The sequence below is a fragment of the Sturnus vulgaris genome, chromosome 8, assembly GCF_052056855.1.
Source record: "Sturnus vulgaris isolate bStuVul1 chromosome 8, bStuVul1.hap1, whole genome shotgun sequence".
NCBI lineage: Eukaryota > Metazoa > Chordata > Aves > Passeriformes > Sturnidae > Sturnus > Sturnus vulgaris.
The window spans coordinates 3874031-3893123 of record NC_142250.1 but is presented as its reverse complement, the minus strand read 5'-3'; the positions used below and the strand labels follow the sequence as shown (position 1 = coordinate 3893123).

General features: G+C 50.2%; 2 protein-coding genes and 1 long non-coding RNA gene across 5 annotated transcripts in view; 1 reads left to right on the top strand and 2 right to left on the bottom strand.

Moving 5' to 3' along the window:
• Positions 1-870: 870 nt before the first annotated feature.
• On the bottom strand, positions 871-14788 carry ATAD1 (ATPase family AAA domain containing 1). 2 transcript variants are annotated; one of them, XM_014882259.2, is made up of 10 exons: positions 14466-14788; positions 12577-12752; positions 11286-11384; positions 10930-11050; positions 8896-9096; positions 8189-8295; positions 6341-6430; positions 4749-4799; positions 3158-3294; positions 871-2306 (listed from the first exon to the last, which is right to left on the bottom strand). In XM_014882259.2, the coding sequence occupies exons 2-10, from the start codon at positions 12736-12738 to the stop codon at positions 2186-2188; spliced, it is 1089 nt and encodes a 362-aa protein (XP_014737745.1). In that variant the 5' UTR covers positions 12739-12752; positions 14466-14788; the 3' UTR covers positions 871-2185. The 2 variants fall into 2 exon arrangements, with proteins under 2 accessions (XP_014737745.1, XP_088024857.1); XM_088168731.1 differs by having other exon boundaries at positions 3188-3294.
• Positions 14783-18552, bottom strand: LOC148222953 (uncharacterized). 2 transcript variants are annotated; one of them, XR_015805065.1, is made up of 3 exons: positions 18052-18552; positions 15527-15759; positions 14783-15426 (listed from the first exon to the last, which is right to left on the bottom strand). It is a non-coding gene; the product is annotated as an uncharacterized LOC148222953 (long non-coding RNA). The 2 variants fall into 2 exon arrangements; XR_015805064.1 differs by lacking the exon at positions 18052-18552 and adding an exon at positions 16841-17085.
• The window catches only part of PTEN (phosphatase and tensin homolog), a 48262-nt gene continuing 47065 nt past the window's right edge, over positions 17897-19093 (top strand). The window contains exon 1 of the mRNA XM_014882258.2: positions 17897-18053. Coding sequence (XP_014737744.1) covers positions 17975-18053 — 79 coding nt within the window. The 5' untranslated portion in view covers positions 17897-17974. The remainder of the gene's footprint in view (positions 18054-19093) is intronic.

The window sequence follows — 19093 nt, the reverse complement described above, 5'->3', positions numbered from 1 at the left end:
CAGCCTTCCCAGGGAGTCCAGAAGGAGCACCAACAGCAGGTTCAAGGTTACTCATGGAATCCCAGATTGGTTTGAGTTGGAAGGGACCTTAAAGCCCATCCAGTGCCACCCCTGCCATGGGCAGGGACACCTTCCACCATCCCAGGCTGCTCCAAGCTCCAAAATCCAACCTGGCCTTGGACACTTCCAGGGATTCAGGGGCAGCCACAGCTTCTCTGGGCACCCTGTGCCAGGACCTGCCCACCCTCCCAGGGGAACAATTCCTTCCCAATATCCCATCTATCCCTGCCCTCTGGCAGTGGGAAGCCATTCCCTGTGTCCTGGCACTCTATCCCTTGTCTCAACTCTCTCCATCTCTCTTGTAGCTCCTTCAGGCACTGGAAGGCCACAGTTTGGTCACCCCAAAGCTTCTCCTCTCCAGGCTGAACAATCCCAGCTCTCCCAGCCTTTCCTCCCAGCAGAGCTGCTCCATGCTTCTGATCATCCTGGTGCCTCCTCTGGACTCATTCCTGGATCCCAGGCTCAGCCAGAGCCAGCACTGGGCACTCAGCCCCAGCATTAAAGTGACTTGTGGGATCTGGGAACATCCCAGATCTCGGACTTTTCCCATTCCCATAGTCCAGCAGTTCTGCTGTGCCTAAATTCCTGCACCTTTTTGTCAGACCACTGTGCATCTCCCATTGCTTTGTGATACAGGGAAGAGTTCTAAGCAATTATTCAATTATTTTTATCCTCCCCCTCCCTTCTGCTTTTAAGATTAAACTGGGACAAACTCAGCCCTGCTGCATCACCCAGCCAGCATTCCAGAGGGCAGGACAATAGGGAGCAGGCTGAGCTTGAGGGACACTGTCACCAGCCCCTGACACCGTGTCATGGCAGGGCTCCAGCCCCCCTTATTTCACTTTATTTTCCTTTGCAGTGCATTGGGTTTTACATCATTCTGTGCCTCCAATGTTTCCCCTCCCCTCACAGGCAGCAGAGCTGTGACACAGCGTCCCACCCCTGGGCTTTGAACAATTAATTCCCTTTACAGATTTGGGGTCAATTAGTGCACAGTTCATAGCATTATATGAAAAAACCTCAAGTTCTTGACTATCTCTGACAATAACGTCACAAAAAAAAACCAAAAAAACAAACCAAAACATTTTTGCCACTCACAATTGTAACCCTTGGCCTTTATCACAACAGAACGTTACAAGAATTCACCAGAACTGGTACCAGCAAGAACAGCACGTTGCTAAACCACATCAATAAGCCCAAAACCCATTTCCTCCTCTTTAAATTCACAGATCTGAGCATGGGACAGAGTCAAATATCATACAGTGTCCCCGCTGTGCCTCGGGGCTGTGACACTTCAGGGGATGGTGCCACAGTGGGGTTTGCAGAAACCGAGGGAGAAGCAAGTCCTTGGGACAGTGCACAGGAGCTCAGAAAGCTCGGGCTTCAGAGAGCTCAGAGGGCATAGGGCTTCAGGGAAGAGCCAGTGGGATTCTACTCTAAGTGCTCACAGGAAGGGAAAACCAAAAATAAAATCAGCCTTCATTTAAAAAGCCTTCAAAAGCAGAATTCATAAAAAATTAAAAGTATTCAAACATTCTTACAGAGTAGTTTACTATCTTGACTAAATGGCACCAGATTTCAAGTGGTCATGTGGAAGAAAAATCAGTAGCATTTCAAATGTTGCTTTGTTCTAGGAGCAGTTTCTATTCTGCTAAAAGGTAGAAGTGAACTGAGTATCGAGGAATCTTTCCCCTATGCGGCTTCGGATTTGGTTTGCTTCAGGAAGTAGAAAAGATTTTCCATACTCAAGTTATCTACAGATTATGTCTATATATAAAAAAAAGTGTGGCTATGTACAGGTCTTGCACTCACACACCCATCTGTACACACACAGCCCGTGCCAGGTCCTGTCCTCTTCCCTGGGACCACCCACTCCTGCTGGAAGGCTCCAAGGGATCCCTAAGGACAGCACACAGGCACTCGCTCTTAGTCTGGGCTGCACTGTTCCACTCATGATCTGTGCTTCCACTTCCAGTTGGAATTGCAATAACTTAGAGGTTGTTGTTGTATAAAAACGTAGAACTCCCTTTGCCACCCCTGCTCCCACCCCCTGACACTGGTTTTGCTAACTGATTACAGAAGTCAAACTAAATCACATCGGGAACTGCAAACACACTCTTTTGCCTTAATCCAACACGATCCCCATGGCCAGGTTCTGCATGGAGACATCCTTGGATTGCCTCATCTTCTCGATGGCCCTGTGGAGATCCTGCTGCTGCACGGGCCGGATCTCATCTTCATCGTGCCTGGGGAAGAGAGAGAGCAGCCAGGTGAGGGTCTAGGGGCTGTGCCAACAGTCACATCCCTGCAAACAGCAGCTCTGACATGGATCCAGCATCCTGCTGGAATCCCAGGATCCGTGAGGCTGGAAAAGCCCTCCCAGTCCATGGAGCCCAAGCTGTGCCCCATGCCCACCTTGTCCCCAGCCCAGAGCACTGAGTGCCACCTCCAGCCCTTCCTTGGACACCTCCAGGGATGGGCACTCCAAACCTCCCTGGGCAGCCCCTGCCAAGGCCCGAGCACCCTTTCCATGGAGAAATTCCTCCTGCTCTCCAACCTGAGCCTCCCCTGGCACAGCCTGAGGCCGTTTCCCCTTGTCCTGTCCCTGTTCCCTGGCAGCAGAGCCTGACCTCTCCTGTCAGGGAGTTGTGCAGAGCCAGAAGGTTCCCCCTGAGCCTCCTTTTCTTCAGGCTGAGTCCCTTTCCCAGCTCCCTCAGCCCCTCCTGGGGCTCCCATCCCTTCTCTGGACATGCTCCAGCTCCTCAGTGTACCCCGGACTGCTGTAGGCGTGGCAAATACTAGAGTGATGTCCCAGCACTGTGTCAGCAGCACTGAAACCAGGCGCTAACCAGTGCAGCAGCAGGACTTGGTGGCTCAAGCTACCTCCAGCCTGGGCACCTTGGAATAACCAAGGTGCTGAGCTTATTTTCAGAGCCAAAAGGAATAACAGTAACTGAGTTTGGGGTGAGATGTTTGTATATAGTGGCAAGTGGGCATGAAAGCAGGATGCTCCTGCTCTGTGTGATCCTCTAGCCAACCCCAGCTCGAGGCAGGGAACACGAGGAGTAGCTGTGAGTTGCAGCAGGGCCCCACGTACACGTCCTCCTCGCAGGCGTTGTTGACGTACTCCCGCACGCAGAGCAGCGCCGCGTCCCGGCACATCTCCTTCAGGTCGCTGCCCGAGAAGCCGTCGGTCTCCTTGGCCACCTGCAGCAGATCCACATGACTGTCCACCTGTGGGAAACTCGAGGTCAGGCCAAGGACACTCCAAAGCCACTGATTTGGGTTACCATGACAAGAGACAGTCACCTCCAAGAGTTTTTACCCGCTCTGAGATCATCTGCATTTGGCACTTGTGGGGAGCTCTATTCCCTCACCCTTTGAACCTCCAAGTGCTTCACACCATTACAGGAAACTGATGTTTCAGCTCAGCAAACTCTGCCATTGGTTCAAAACCCCACCAAAACCCCACACAAACCACAACCATCCCACTGGTATATCCTGTACTAACCACGCTCCTGCCTGGCAAAAACTGGATCCCAGGAACAGTGACCCCTTTTCCCAGGAGCCCACGTAAGTATCTCAGAGCTCTGCTGTCTGGATACCTGTTCCTGCTTTACACAGCCCCAAACCAGAAGATTTAGAGGCAAAATAATGTGTCTAACTCAGTGCACTGGGTCAGGCTGAACTCCTGCCAGTCAATGTTTATTCCATCTTTTTACAGAGTTTCTGATTCCTTTTCCACCATGTGCATCGGTATTTCCTTTTCAAAAAGTTAAAAGCCAAGGCAGTCTATAAAAGGCTGAAATTCTGCAATGACTTCTTTCAAGAGGAAAATTATTCCATGGTTTGAGTCAGGCAAGGAGAAAGGAGGGCAGGGCTTCCCTTGCCATATGAAGTCTGGGCTTGAGAGATCCAATTCCTCCTCCTGTGGGATAACTGATACAGGCTGGATTTTTTTATCTCCCTGAAAAACTTACTTGTGTGGTTCCCTGCCAGATGCTGGTGAGCTGCCATTTTTAGGCCTCTTCAAAAAATTTAGGTTGGTTTTACTAATAAAAGATATTTATTAAGCTGGAGCTCAGCCTAGAGACACTTTGCAACATTAACTTGAAGGCAATTAGTGCTGCTGACGAAATTTGAGAGGAAGCTCTGGTGACAGAGATCCCCTATCATGCCACAGACACTTCCAGGTGTGCTCAGCCCTCATCCTTCCCCTGTTCTCTGAATTATCAATCAAAAGCAGCACTATCAAAAAAGTCATTTCTCCTTGCTTGACTTGAGCTAAGAAAGAGTTAAAGAGTCAGCATCTTCTCCCTTCATCATGAGGGCTTGAAATTTCCTTCCCTGATCTAAACATGATTCACCTTCACCTTCTTTAGAGAGAGAAATCTCTTCTCTTGTTACAGAACCAGCAAATGGAGACAGAGAAATGGAGTCATTCTGCTCAGAGGGGGTGATTCACCCTGCAAGCCAAGGCTCCTGCTCACAAAGGAGCCAACTGCAGGGCTTTAATGTAAGGCCACACCTAAACCCACAAAAGATTCCCAAGTTCTCACCAGAAATGCTCTGGCAGATCATCTCAGCCTCACTGCAAGGCAGGCAATTATAAACCACACATCCTGCAAGGCCAGAGCTGCACTGGTGGCAGTAATGCAGCCATGAACCACTAACAGGAGGCTACTCACATTTTCATTCTTCAAAATCAGCTTCAAGATCGCCTCTCTTTGCTTCAGAGCCTGAAACAGAAGACACTGAAGTTACCAGAGGACAAAAATAAACACTTGTGACATCCCAAGGCTTTCAGTCCCTTCAGTGTCCTCACCCAGGACATGTGACACACACCGAGGAAACTTCTCTGGTGGCAAATTCAGTTCCACAGGTGATGCTTGGGAAATTCTAAACCAGATAAATTGCATACTGTATGTGAGGAAGTTATTGAAGAATCAGCTGAGTCCTGAGAAGATCCCTCCTAGGAAGGTCAAACACAGGCAACAAAGACTGGGTTTTGTGCCTGCCAAACTTCACTTACATCATTAAAAAGGGGAAAAATTACCCCACAGATAATCTGGCAGCTGAACAGTTCCTACTCTGTCCCAAAACCCACTTCAGCCATTTCTCTCTGCTTTGCAAGTAGTTTTTGAAGCGTAATCTGGGGCCTCTTCATCTCAAACTCAGTTATAAAATCTGCAAGGCTTTCACTCCTGCTCGTGCCTGTTCCCAATCCACAGCACATCAAATATTTCACCTTCAGAAAGAGTCAGGGCCAATCTGAGTTGATCATAAAGCAAGAGAGAAGCAGTAAGCTCATGGCAGAGCTGTACTGGGGTAAGGAAAATCTGTTCCCTAAATGACACCTCCTGTGGTAACTCTGATCCTGGGAGAGAGAGTCTATCCCTGTAATATCCCAGGGAACATAATTCATCCTTCAAATGATAGGGCTTGATAGAATGACACAACAAAGTACTCAAATCCACATCCATATACTCTACTAACTCAAGGAACAGTTGGAGATGAGGAATGTGTGTGGAACAGGTATGGATGCACAGCAGCTCCCAGGTTATAAATGTTATTTCCAAAGGGATTCACTCCCATGGCAGCTCCAACAACACAGGCCTGGGAACAACTCCTCTCTTGCACAGCCAATAAGAATTTTGTTCCTCCAGTTTTGTTTCTCAGTTTCAGCAAAAATGGATAATGATTTCTGTAGCCAGAAAGGAATCCCGACAGTCATGACTGAACTCCTGATAACACTGACACAAAAATGTCTGGTGACATCAGAAGGCATTCAAGGGTGACTGAAATATCTGGAAAATGATGGCAAGAGCAACTTTTGGGATAAGGACATCCTTGTGAGAGCTGCCTAATTGATAAAGAACTTAATAACTGGGGCATAAATCATAGAATCATGGAATGGTTTAGGTCCTTCAAGACCATCTCATTCCAAGCCCATCACAGGCAGAATAAACCAGGCTTTCCACACTGTCTGCTGTGGAAAGGCCTGAGCAGAACACAGTTACAAACCAGCCCTTTCCAGCGTGCAGCATCCAAACATCTCCATTCTCAGAGAAGAGGAGGGGTGAGAAGCTCACAGTGCTGTTTCTCATGGTGTTGCTTCAGATTAAAAACCCAAGAGATCAAAACTTCATCTTAAAAAGCCGAGTCATGGACGTGCTTCAAAAAACCCTAAAGCCAGCTGAGCAGAATGCAGCATTTCCTGGAGGAAAAGGCCCAGAGCTGTGGATTTCCTGGCTGGTGGGGCAGGGCAGGCAGGACTTACGGGCTGGTTGATGTGGAAGCGGGTGGGCATCCTCCTCATGATGGCAGAGTCCAGGTCCTGGGGCCGGTTGGTGGCTCCCATCACAATCACCTGTGTGACACCAACAGACACCACTGAAACCAGAGCTGGGAAACATCCACAGGCTGGGAATGTCAGCACCAGCCACGGGATCTCCCCCACTTTATCAACAGCATTGATGTTTAAAGAAGTTACATAAAGCTTTCCTGGCAGTGATCTCAGCAAGGGCAGCTGGAGACAGCCTGGTGCCACAAATGCCACCTGGAGGGAGATTTCTGTATGAGTCCAACTTGAAAATTCAAACCCTAAGAAGGAACTTAAAACTTCTGCTTGTGATTCCACTTTTGGTTCCTGGTGGAATTCAAAAGGAGATCTTTCGGGAAGGTATTTAAAAATGTGGTGGTTTTGTGCTGGGCTGAAAAAAGAATCACAGAAGGTTTGGGTTGGAAAAGACCTTAGAGCTCATCTTGTTGCAAGCCCTCCACGGGCAGGAACACCTTCCAGGAGACCACCACGGCAAGGGGTTCACCTGGCAAAATGTAAAGGCCCAAATGGTGTCTTTATTATATCAAATATTTAAAAAAGTATTCCATGACCTACAGGTCAGCAGTAGGTTAAAGGTGTCCAAGCCAAGCCCAACACCAGGACAATGTTTACCTCCCTGCAGCACTCCAGCTCTTAATTCCAGAACAAATTTACTCCCCATTCACAACAGCCTTGTTTTCCCATTTCTTACTCTAAGCTGTGTACATGGTAAACACTCAGCCAGGAGAGTGAAAAACAGCAGGGTGATTAATCTGGGTTCCAGGAGAGTGAAAAACGGCAGGGTGATTAATCAGGGGGTTTCCTGTCCGGCTCCTGCCTTTGGGCCAGGCCCAGCCGGGCTGGTGGCCCAGCAGAGTCACCCTGCCACCTAGAGGCACTGGGATTGCTGGCTCCGGGATGATCCACACTTCTCTGGGTATTATTTTCAGCCAAAAGGCACATTCTTCACCTGCCCCGAGTTCCTGCCACACTCCAGATTCATCCTCAGCAGGTTTAGCTCACAGCTGAGTGTGGCTTCCAGGTGAAATCAACACATCTACCTCAACACTTCCTTACAGTTTCCTCCAAGCATTTGGGATTCTTGTTTTTCTTACAAAAGGCAAGCGCTGCTGGAACTTGAGAGACCCCAAATTGTCTCACTGCAGGGAAGGAATAATTTCATTTGCTCCAAGGAACTGTCAGTATATTGGGAAAAAAAAAAGATGCTTGGAAGATAATACCAGTTTCCAATGAAGGGTTCATACCACTGGCTTTTTACTAATGGGAAGCTTTAGCCCTCCTCAGTACACATATATATATCAATGTTTTTTACTCATTTTGGGAAAAATCAGCTGAAAAGCATTTTTAGCACAAGCTTGGGAGAGGAGGAAAAGCCATTTATGGAAAAATATACATTAAAAAGGTTGAAAATTTTCAACTTAGGGAATAAATATCCTGTTTAAGGGCTTTAAGAAGATCATCCCAGATGACAGGTCAGAACAGTGGCATGCAGGCTTTCTGCTACATTCAAGCCATTTAGAATCTCAGGATGGTTTAGGATGGGAGGAACCTTAATGCCCATCCCATCTGAAAAGGCCACTTCTTGATTAAAACCAAAATAAGCACAAAGCCAATCTTCTCAGAAAGAACAATGATCTGTGGCTACAACTCCCCTCATTCCCATAAAGTGCTGGGAATCACTGACAGGTAAAGAACACTTTGGCAAACCCTGCTCCCAAGCAGCTCCACACACAATATCCCAGGGGAAGGAATGCCACCCTGTCTCCCAGCAGCCTGAGGACTCACCTGGCAGTTGTAGTCGGTGTCCAGCCCATCCCACAGACTCATGAACTGGGCTTTCATCATGGCTGTGGCCTCGTGGTCGGTGCTCGATCGGTTCCGCAGGAAGGAATCTGTGCCAAAGGAGGGGAGGGGTCACTGCCAACCCAGCTCCTCATGGGAATGCTCACCTGGGCTGCTCTCTTACCTCAGAAATGCATTTCTCATCACCTGGTGCTGCTAAGGGTGACAGCAGCAAAGTGGACTCTCCCCCATTCCTAAGCCCCCCTTTCAAAGGGCACTACACAAGCATGCACCCATCACAGGAGATTGCCCCACAACTTGGGCTCCAAATTTTCACCTTCCTGAATTCATGGAAAGCAGCCTCCCCTCCTATTCTTCAGTCTCACGAAACCAGTATTCCAGAGCTCTCCTAAAACCATATTTTACTTCCCAGTATGTGCCCTGACAGCAAAAGCACTGAAGTGTACTTTTTGCTGGGTTGCCTTGTGAAGCAAAAATAAGTAGAAACTCATTTTGCTTGTGAATTCCTCCACTACCACCAGGAAAAAACACTTTGTTTTTCCTAATGTGCCACCACCCCTTTAGAATTCTATTTCTCTTACAGAGCCTTCACTCTTTTTAAAGAAAAGATGACAGCAGATCCATACATCACTGAACCTACAGTTCAATGTCACTCTGTTATAGCTACTGATAAAAAAAGAGATTTTTACCTATTTCATCAATAAAAATGATGGATGGCTGGAGCTTTACGGCCAGGGAGAAGACAGCAGCAGCCAGTTTTTGGGATTCTCCATACCATTTATCTGTCAGTGTGGAGGGCTGGAGGTTGATGAACCTACACCCAGCTTCCTTGGCCGTAGCTTTGGCAATCAGGGTTTTCCCACATCCAGGGGGGCCGTAGAGAAGGACTCCTGGAAAATTCACAGTGTTAGTGCTTTGCTAGTAAAAGGCCTGGGGGTGTCCAGGCTCCAGTTTGATCCAGGTCTTAAAAGTTAAGAAACCAAACCAAGGAAACACTGTTCCATCAAACCAGAGGTTTTAAGATAATCCCTATTAAATTATAGCTCAGAATAGCCAAAGACAGGAATGGTGAAGATGAGAGGAGACATTTGAAAGATGACTGGTTTATTGTCCCTGCCCTAGGCAGGGGGTGGAACATCATCTTTAAGGTCCCTTCCAACCCAAATCACTCCATGATTACACTTTATTCCATTCCCAGGACTACGAAGGTTACATAAAATTAACCCCTGTTTATGTCCTGTCAGCACCTCACAGGCCTTGTTCATAGCTCCTTTCAGTCCTGCTAATAAAACTTAGCACAGAGAAGCGAGGAAAGGAAAAATCCATCACACAACAGACCCACAGACATTTTAAACAAATTACCCACAATTAAATATGACATCTTGTATTATTTTTAAACTTGTCACAATTAAATATGACATCTTGTATTATTTTTAAACTTGTCACAGTGCAAGAATTCACAGGAGTGTTTTTCTAACACAGCTATAAAGAAAACAATTTCAAGAGCAACATTCAGTCAAAAGAGCCCAAAACACAGGGAATTATTAAAGTTTTTTCTCTGCTTATGTGAGTGATGCCCACAAACATCATTACTCTGGAGCAGTGACTTCCTATTAGCTCCCAGCACAAGCCACTCGTAAAACTGGGGAGCAGCCCGAGCTGGAAGAAGATAAATAAAAAATCATTTTTTCCTTCAGCTTATTAGATCATGGCATTCATGTAATTTTCCAGACAGCTTCAGTTTGTGACTTACACAGAAAATAGCCTGGAAAAAGTAAACCAGCTACCAAAGTGCTGCATTTTCCATCCCTTGGGACACAGGACTGAGGTGGTCACAGATCCAGGAAGTAATTAAGAGCTCCAGAAACCAATATTCCAGGGAACAAAGCAGTAAACTTGGGGGGTTTGTCCAACATTTTAGGTTTAAATTCTGCCTTTTTTTTTTTAAGTGACATACAACAAATATGGCTGTAGGGATTTAAGCACAGTCCAACTTCTGTTTTACTGTGGAAAATGAATCTGCCACCTGCCTTAACACTGTGCAACTCAACTCCAGAGAGAATCAAAGGATCTCCAGAGGAAAAACGGGATGTCTGTCTTGCTGAATGATGGGAATTTCTAGGAGTGTCAGAGCTGTCTAGGAGTGCCAGAGTTCAGCTCTGTGAAGGGGCAACAGTGTGTGTAAAGAAAATAAAAATGACAATTTAGGCAGTTAAAAATGCAGGGCACATGGATTATAAGCCTGGAGTGATGGGATGAGGGGAAATGGCTTCATGCTGACAGAGAGGAGGTTTGGAAGGGATATTGGGAAGGAAATGCTCTCTGGGAGGGTGGGGAGGCCAGAGAAGCTGTGGCTGCTCCTGGATCCCTGGAAGTGTCCAAGGACAGGTTGGGCAGGGCTTGGAGCAGCCTGGGACAGTGGAAGGTGTCCCTGTCCATGGCACTGGATGGGCTTTAACGTCCCTCCCAAGCCAAATAATTTCACGATTCTGTGATTAGTGCACAAAAATGGACCACCATAACCACAATCCAGCTATTGCTTCATTATTAAAATGAAACTTCTTCACCAAAGCAGGAGAAGAGGGAAAATCTGAGGGTTTTTCCTGGCATCAGCCCTAATGTTTGCAATTTGACCTAACAACCCACTTCCTCTTCCCTTTCTGAGAAACGGCACCTTTATATTTGAAATACCAAGGTATAAATCCATCACATTCCCTTCCTACCTTTTGGGGGCTGTAAGAGCCTGGAATTCTCAAACAAGTATTTCTTCTTGATGGGCAAAATGACAGTGTCTTTCAAATCTGTGATGACATCATCTAAGCCTGCAATATCACTCCAGGTGACCTGCAAGGCAAAAAAACAGTGTTGGGAATGATCAGCATCGATCCTACCACGGAAAAGCACCCACCAGCTTCAAAGGAGTGCTTTGAAAATAAAAAATAAACCCTCTGCTCTCAATGATGCAGTTTTAATTTTAGATCACAGGAATATTTCCTGTGTATTTCCACAGAGGTGCAAATAATGTAACCCAGAGACAAAGGGGAATTTTGCAGGTCTGAGGAGCAGGGAAGTTGCTCACGTGCATGCTGAGTGGGTCCACCAGGTGGGCAGCAATGCTCATCTCATACTCAGTCAGCTTGACATTCTTCACTCCTATTTGCTTCATCAGCTTTTCAGCCTGGGGGAAACCAAACACCAAGAAAATCAAGGGAAAGAAACTGAAAGCTTCACTGAAAAAAAGCAGCTTTTTAAAAGAACTGCTGTTTGTGGTTTGAAAAGCTTCTCCCAAAGAGGTGAAATCTTGTTTTAAGCAGAAGGTTCTGCTTTTTTCTAATGACTTTGGTGTCACTTGAGTGAAACCAAGTCAGATGTCTCAGTTCCCATCAAACAAATGCTTTGACATGTCCAAATCCAGAACTCCTCTGTTATGACCTAAGAAACAACCAGAACAAACCTTAAAGCACAGAGTGTGCCCCTCAAGCCTCCACAGCACTCGGAGAGATTTGTGTATTTTGACATGAGTCAAGGAGAGATTAATGTATTTTTAAATTCCCAGAAGCCAGTCAATTTCTGATACGTGTTCAGTGGGTTTTCCCTAATTTACAAGGAAAACTCATTGTGTCAACACACTTGCACAAGTCAATTTCTCTTTCTACTCAAACTTGGAATAAGCCCAACAAGGTTTTGGGACGGTGCAACCTCTTAGCTAACAGCTGGCACTGAATCCATTGGGAAAGCCGGTTTTCAACTAAAAAGCTCATTACAGAAGGAAAACCACCCAACACAGATTTAGGCTGCTCAAAACCTGTGAAATTCTTGTCAGTCAGAAACCAAACAAAAAAAAGCTGCCACATTTCCAAAGCAAACCTTTAACTCTTAGTTCTGAAGAGCCCCTAAAGCTTTTCCAGAGCACAAATCGTTCCAGTTCAAGATAAGGAACGAGGCTTTTCATTTTTTACCTCCCCTTTCCAAGGCATTTTGACTGCTGGTGGAGGTCTCTGCCAGTAAGCTACCAGAAATGCAGAGCTTTCAAGTTCTCTTTTAAATTAAGAATTAAGTTATCTCAAGGTTTTCAAAAGCAACCAAGAGACTGATGATTTAAGGCCACTGCTGCTCAGCAAGGCTGTCAGAAGCAGAGAAGGCACCAGGCCCACAGACTTGCTGAAAATCAGAGCCAACAGCAGCCTCCAGACCAGCAGTTTTGCTGAAGCTAGAAAATGTAATTTCTTATAAAACTGTTATTTTTTATATACTGTAAGTTGTTATAAAAGACAAGCCCTGAAAAGACCAATAGCCTGAGATTGACTAAACAGCTTCCCACCAGCACATTCCTCAATATCCCAGGGAAACACTGCAGAAAGGAATCCTACCTGCTTTTGAGCTTCCACTTTCTGCTTCCTGGTGGGGTCAATGGCATCCACCATCCACTTGATGGTGAAATAGGTGACGGCCCCAAAGATGGTCAGGCGGAAGATCAGCCCCACCACCTCATTCCTGCTCAGGGGCCGCGAGAACGCCTCGGCGTGCACCATCCTCCTTCCCAGCACTGAGGGGGAAAAGGGAAGCACAGAGAGCGATAGAAAGGAAAATTAGAGCTGAAAAAAACACCTGCCTTGTGTTTAAACGCTGTTTGATAAAAGCTGTTTTGCAGGGACTTTGGACAAGTGCATGGAGTGTCAGGACAAGGGGAATGGCTTCCCACTGCCAGAGGGCAGGGATAGATGGGATACTGGGAAGCAATTCTTCCCTGGGAGAGTGGGGAGGCCCTGGCACAGGGTGCCCAGAGAAGCTGTGGCTGCCCCTGGATCCCTGGAAGTGTTCCAGGGTCAGGCTGGATGGAGCTTGGAGCAGCCTGGGATAGTGGAAGGTGTCCCTGCTCTGGCAGCAGGGTGAAATCTAAGGAGTCTTCCAACCCAAACCATCCTGGGATTCTGTGCTCGCAGTGGGCACAAAATTGACATTTCCCATCGAGACTGGCATTTTGGGCCTGCTATTGACCCTGAATGCTGAATCCTGGAGCCAGGGAACTCCATTATTTAACCAGAGAGGTCTTTTCCCTAAGAGGAAGTTTACAGGAAAGGCACCCGGCTGCCACATTAAGAAGCAATCAGCGACTTGCATTTGATTAAAACGAGGTTAAGAGCTGGAGCCTGCACCTGGCAGGATGTATGGGGAGCTATTAATATCCCTGGAAACCTGAAAATGCTGGATGTGGCACACAGCTATCCAGGGAAAAGCCTGACTGCTGCATGAGCCAAGCCCAGGGAGCACAGCACCCTCAATCTCGGGAACCAAAGGCACAGAGAAAAGAACTTTGCTAAAAGACTCAAAAAGTGACTTGGAAAATCAGGGTCCACTTCCTCCTCAGTTGCTGGGGGGGATCTGCTCGAGAATCCCCAAATGACTCCTTCGGCACTGCCCCATTTTCCTGCTGCAAGGGCACAACCAGCAGCAATTCCTTTGGCAGCTCCTGACACTCCCTGGCTACTCTCCAGACCAAGCTAGCAGCCAGGGCAACACTGGAGCACCCACAGCCAAATCAACCCTGGATCCCCCTCCTCAGGGCAACCCTGCAGCACCCACAGCCAAATTATTCCTGGATCCCCCTCCCCAGGGCAACCCTGCAGCACCCACAGCCAAACTATTCCTAGATGCCTGCTAAAGGACCTAAGGAAGTACTCCGGACCTGGAGGATTCTGCGTGTCCTCGTCAGCCTGACTTATTAAAATAAAAGGGCTCTCTAGTCACTGGACAAGGAGAAAACCTCCCCAAAAACCCCGTGCAGAAACCTCCTTCTTATGCAACCCGTGCACTGAGCGCCAACCGAAAGGAAAAGCTTGAACACGAGAGTAATTGAAGCATAACCCCGCTGAGCAAATTCCTAATAACACACAAACTCTAAAACCCGTAGGAACTCAGCGTTTCTTTTCCCTGAGACAAGACTCTTCACTCTGGGCCCGCTGCGGCTCCGCTCTCCCCGTACAGGCGCAAAAGGCAAACCAAAAACGGCAGCGGCGCTGGTTTCTGTTCGCTCCGAGGGCAAATTGAGGCACTGCCAGGAAACTCTGGCCTGCCCCGGGCCCGGGGAGCCCCACAGGGCCCTCCCCAGTGCGGGGATTCCCCCCGGGGCCGGGCAGCTCCCGTCTCCCGGGCTGCCCCGGGCAGGGCCGAGCCGGGCCGCGCCGCCCGTGACCTTCCCGCCGCCCGGCAGGTGCGGCGCGGCGGGGCCTCTCTGCCGCTGTCCCGCCGGGTCACTCACCGTGCGGCGGCTCTCCGGGACACGGGGCGGGACGAGCAGCAGGAGGAGGAGGAAGGAAAGGAGGAGAAAGAGAGGGAGGAAGAAGCGGAGCAAAAGCCGGCGGCAGCACCGAGGGCCCGGCAGCGGCGGCGCGTCCGGCGCTTCCTCCGTCCGTGCGGCGCTCGCTGCTCCGCCCAAAGGTTCCGGCCGGCGGCGCCCCGCGCGAAGGTTCCGCCCACCGGCAAGGGGCCGCTCCAGGCTGGGAAAGGCCGGGATGAGCCGGGATCGGCCGGAACGAGCGTCAGCGGAACGGAGCGTTCAGCACGGCTCCACCGGCACCCCCCGGGGCCACGGCTGCCGGTTACAACGTGTAATAACAGCGGGAAATCCCCCTAGCACATGGAATGCATAGAACATAACATGTACGACATGATAAGAGAAATATAAAATTATACATATAATATAAACATCAATACAAAATAATACATATGATACATAAAACATGCGTATATACACACACATTTTATATAGCTAGATATGTAATTTATATTACTTATGTATACATAACCGATATAAAACATATCTAACATATTTACAACATATACAGAGTCAAAGAAGAATGTCCAGGAAAAAGGCGAAAATTACAAGATCTCTCTAACAGCCATAATTAACCCAGAGTTTTGGCAATTTCTCTTCAACCCTTCTGCTCTCAAGCCAAGTTTTCCCAGCAACAGGACGAGAGGAAATGGCCTCAGGCTGTGCCAGGGGAGGTTCAGGTGGGACATCAGCAGGAATTTCTTCACAGAAGAAATGATTTCGATTTGATCAGGCAAGTCCTCCCTTTCATGCTGCTCCTGCAGGCTTTGATGGTAAAAAAGATTATAATCTTCTAGAGGTTTTTGTTTTTCAGTTCATGTGGACCATTGTGTTCGTTCATTCCTGGAGGAAAATATTTAGGATCCTTCTGGTTTTCTTCCCACTCCTGAAAAAAAAAGGTGACATCTGTTCTGCTGCAATTAAGAAGAAATACAAACACACACACACACACACACACACACGAGGAAAAGCAGCTCAAAACTTACGTTTTGTCACTGCTGTGGTGGCAACCTCTGAAAAAAATCCCATAAAAAAATATTTTTAAAGGATGTGGGGAAGTGCAATTCTTCACAAGCCAGCCAGGGTCACGGCGATGCAGAAGGTGTGGATTGGATTGGGCTCCAGTTAGTCCAAATATTGAGGGATTGTGATCACGATTGTGACCAGCCTCCTTCCCAGAGTTCACGTTTCCATTCATATCTCCAGTGAAATGGACTGTCTGGAAAAGAAATGTACTGGGAATCATGAGGTTATACTGGGGAGGAAAGGGGTTTGTGGCAGCTCTGTCCCCAAGCCCTTGCCATGCCATGGATCGTGGGGAATGCTTGCCACCTAAAGATAGATCCAGAAGGTGGGAACACAAGTAGAATGAGTTGAGATGGCTGGGAACCAAAACCCAGCTCATTCCACCCTGTGCCATGGGCAGGGACACCTTCCACTGTATCCCAGCTTGCTCCAATCTGGCCTTGGACACTTCCAAGGATCCAGGGGCAGCCACAATTTTATCAGTTTTGGGTGTGCAGCTGGAGGAAAGGGGGAGTGTGGAACTCAAGGGGGCCGAGAGAGACTTCTGAGCTTGGGAGAGCACGAAGTGCTCTTTAGGGACAGTGTTGGCACAAGGATAAATGGATGCAGACCAGTCCCGAATATATTTAGCCTGAAAACCAAGAGAAGGTTCTGGGAATAGCTTTGCAGTGGGAATGGTGGTGGCAAAACATCTAAAGATGCAACTTGATACGTTTCTGAAAGGAATTATATAATAGAGCATTTGCAAAGGCTGGAGGCTGCAGCAGCCTGGGAAATCCCACCACCTGATGTTCCACTTTATTTTGAGCCCTTAAAGGTTATTTTCCTGCAAAACATTAACGCTGCTAATGCCCAAAAAGTTACAGTTCTCAGCTTAGAGTGTGAAGAGCCTTGGACAACGGGGTTTATTCCCTAACGTTTTAATGAGTTATAATGACTTGATTTCGAGATTTATAGATGGGGCTTTCTCCCTGCCAAGATAATTGTGATCAGTGTGGGAAGGAGAATGGAGTGGGACAGAAAGCTCCATGGAAATACCACGGGCTGCTGGGCCAGACGGCCCGACCTGGGGAGACTCATGTCCCGGAGCATGGCTACCCCGAGGCCACCAAGAGGAATTTCTCCATGGAAAGGGTGCTCAGGCCTTGGCAGGGACTGCCCATCCCTGGAGGTGTCCAAGGAAGGGCTGGATGTGGCACTCAGTGCTCTGGGCTGGGGACAAGGCGGGCATGGGGCACAGCTTGGGCTCGATGATCTTGGAGGGCTTTGCCAACCTTTATGATTCTGCGATTCCGAGGGCAGCAGGTGGCCCAAACCCTCCTTCCCTCCGTGCCCCGGTGGCTGCAGGAGGCGACAGGCGCTCGCTCACCGCGGTTTCTCCGCTGCACGCCAACCTCGGGGGCCGTGAGGGGAGGACGACGAGCGCCCTCAAGACGCCGGGCTGACCCCCCCGTTCCCTTTCCCCGCGGGGCCGCACGGAGCCCGTTCTACCCCTTGCCTTCTTCCCGCCCAGTTCGGCCGAGGAAGGAGGAGAGGCGAGCGGGCGGCAGTCCCGGGGGCTCTGACGGGGGGGGGGGGTCCCTAAAAAGCTCGAGGTGCCCCAGGACCACCCGGGCCCCTCACGGCCCCTGACGGCCACTTCCGCCCGCGGGGGAGGCGCCGCCGCCAGCACCCACGTGACCAGCGCAGCACCGCCGCCGCCTCACTTTACCGCCCGTATCCCTCCGCTCACCGCTCCCCCCTCCCCCACCCCCTCCCGGGGCCGAGCTGGGGCCGGCGGGCGGAAGGCTACGGACGGCGCCCGCAGTGCGGTCCGGTCCCCCCGTCCTCCCGGTCCGCCGCTTCTCCGCTTGTCCGGCGGCGGGGTGGGAGGAACTACTTTGTGTGTTGGCGGATGCGTCGCGTGGGCGTGGCGGCGCCGCCCGCCGTCCCTCTCGGAAGCCGCGGCCATGATGGGCGCCCCGCGCCGGCGAGCGCTGCGGGCCGGGGGATGAGCGCGGCCGTGCCGCCCTGAGGAGCCGCCGCTGGGAAGAGCCGAGGGAGCGACCGCCCGGCCCCCGGGGCGGGGAGCGGAGCGGGGCCGGGCCGGGGGCGCGCCCCGCGCCGCTGTCACCATTGCCGGGGCCCGGAGCGCCGCAGAGCTGCTCCCCCCGCCGCCGCCGCGCTCGCCCCAAACACGGCGGCGGCGGCGGCACCGCCCGCAGGGGCTCGGCGCGGCTCCCGACGCGCTCGGAGGAGGAGGCGGAGAAGGAGGAGGAGGAGGGAGCAGCAGCCGGTGCCGCCGCCGGGAGCCGGGCCCGCCCGGGGCTGAGCCGCCGGAGCATCAGCGCCCGGGGCCGCCCGGTGGTGCCTCGCGGCCGCCGCCCGGGCCCTGCGCGCTGCCCCGGAGCGGCCCCCGGCTGCCAGACATGACCGCCATCATCAAAGAGATCGTCAGCAGGAACAAAAGGCGATACCAGGAGGATGGCTTCGACCTGGACCTGACCTGTATCCTCCTCCCGCTCCTGCTCCCGCACGTCCCGCGATTGCATCAGACCCGCGCGGCGTTACCTAACGCGCTGCCCCCGGCCGCTCCGCCGCCGGGGCTCGCCCGGGCCGCCGCGCCCTCCCCCGCCGCCGCCGCCGCCTCGGCCGCCTTTTGTCCGGGCCCGGCAGATTAACGGGAGCTCCAGGATTAACGCCAGCGCTCCTTGCCGGCCGGCCCGCGGCCCCCCCGAGCCGCCGAGGGGCCGTGCCCCCCCCCTTCCCCTCGGCCCCGGAGCCCCTGCCCGCTCCGGAGCAACCGCTTATCTCCGGCTCTCTTGGTTTTTGGGCTCACGCAGCAAATGCGCCCGACCCGCCGTGATTTGCGTCCTCAGCGCTTTATATATATATTTTTTAATTTTTTTTTTTTTAATTTAATAACTCGTCTTGAATCGCGGTTACAATCATGGCAGGCCCGTGTCTTTCCTCGGGTTGCTTCAGTCGAAGCCTGTGTCCTCTGCCCTGATTTCCAGCCCTCCACTAAGGCAGAGCTGTACCTTAGGATGCAGCAAGGCTCTCCATGACAAGAGGTGGCAATCGCTCCTTCCAAATTAAAAAAAAAACCAAACAACCAAAACCCACCATTTTTTCCCGGTGAACTGCACGAGGATGTGTCACAAATGAGAGTGCATCGGGTCTCGTCGAGGAGGATTGTATAGAATACTTACTCTGGAATAAGTAATTAGCGTGCAATTATGGCTAATGAGGCAAAACCCGGTTTGTAGTTTTGGTGGCCTTTGGAACAGATGTGCTGGAGCGGCGTCAGGCAGATGTTTAGCTTGGAATGCCCTGCAGGGTTCGTGGTGGGTAGGGGCTCTGCTGTGGACAGGGTCTTGCTTCGCGGTGGGGAAAGATTGGTGCAGTGGGAAACATTTTGGGGCAAGAACTTCGCTTAGAAGTTGGAAAAATGAATATTGGCAGTAGAGCTCAGAGCTGGACTCCTCCCTGTGGAGAGATGTTTCTGTTCTGCAACAGGATTAGGTGGAAATTTATTGGGTTTTGGA

Excerpts from the sequence above, each read along its gene's own strand:
- ATAD1 (XM_014882259.2), bottom strand. The coding sequence starts at position 12,738 with ATGGTGCACGCCGAGGCGTTCTCGCGGCCCCTGAGCAGGAATGAGGTG. Across the intron at positions 6,431-8,188 it reads ACACCGACTACAACTGCCAG|GTGATTGTGATGGGAGCCAC; the intron begins GTGAGTCCTCAG and ends GGTGTCACACAG. Across the intron at positions 4,800-6,340 it reads GCTTCCACATCAACCAGCCC|GCTCTGAAGCAAAGAGAGGC; the intron begins GTAAGTCCTGCC and ends CTTCTGTTTCAG.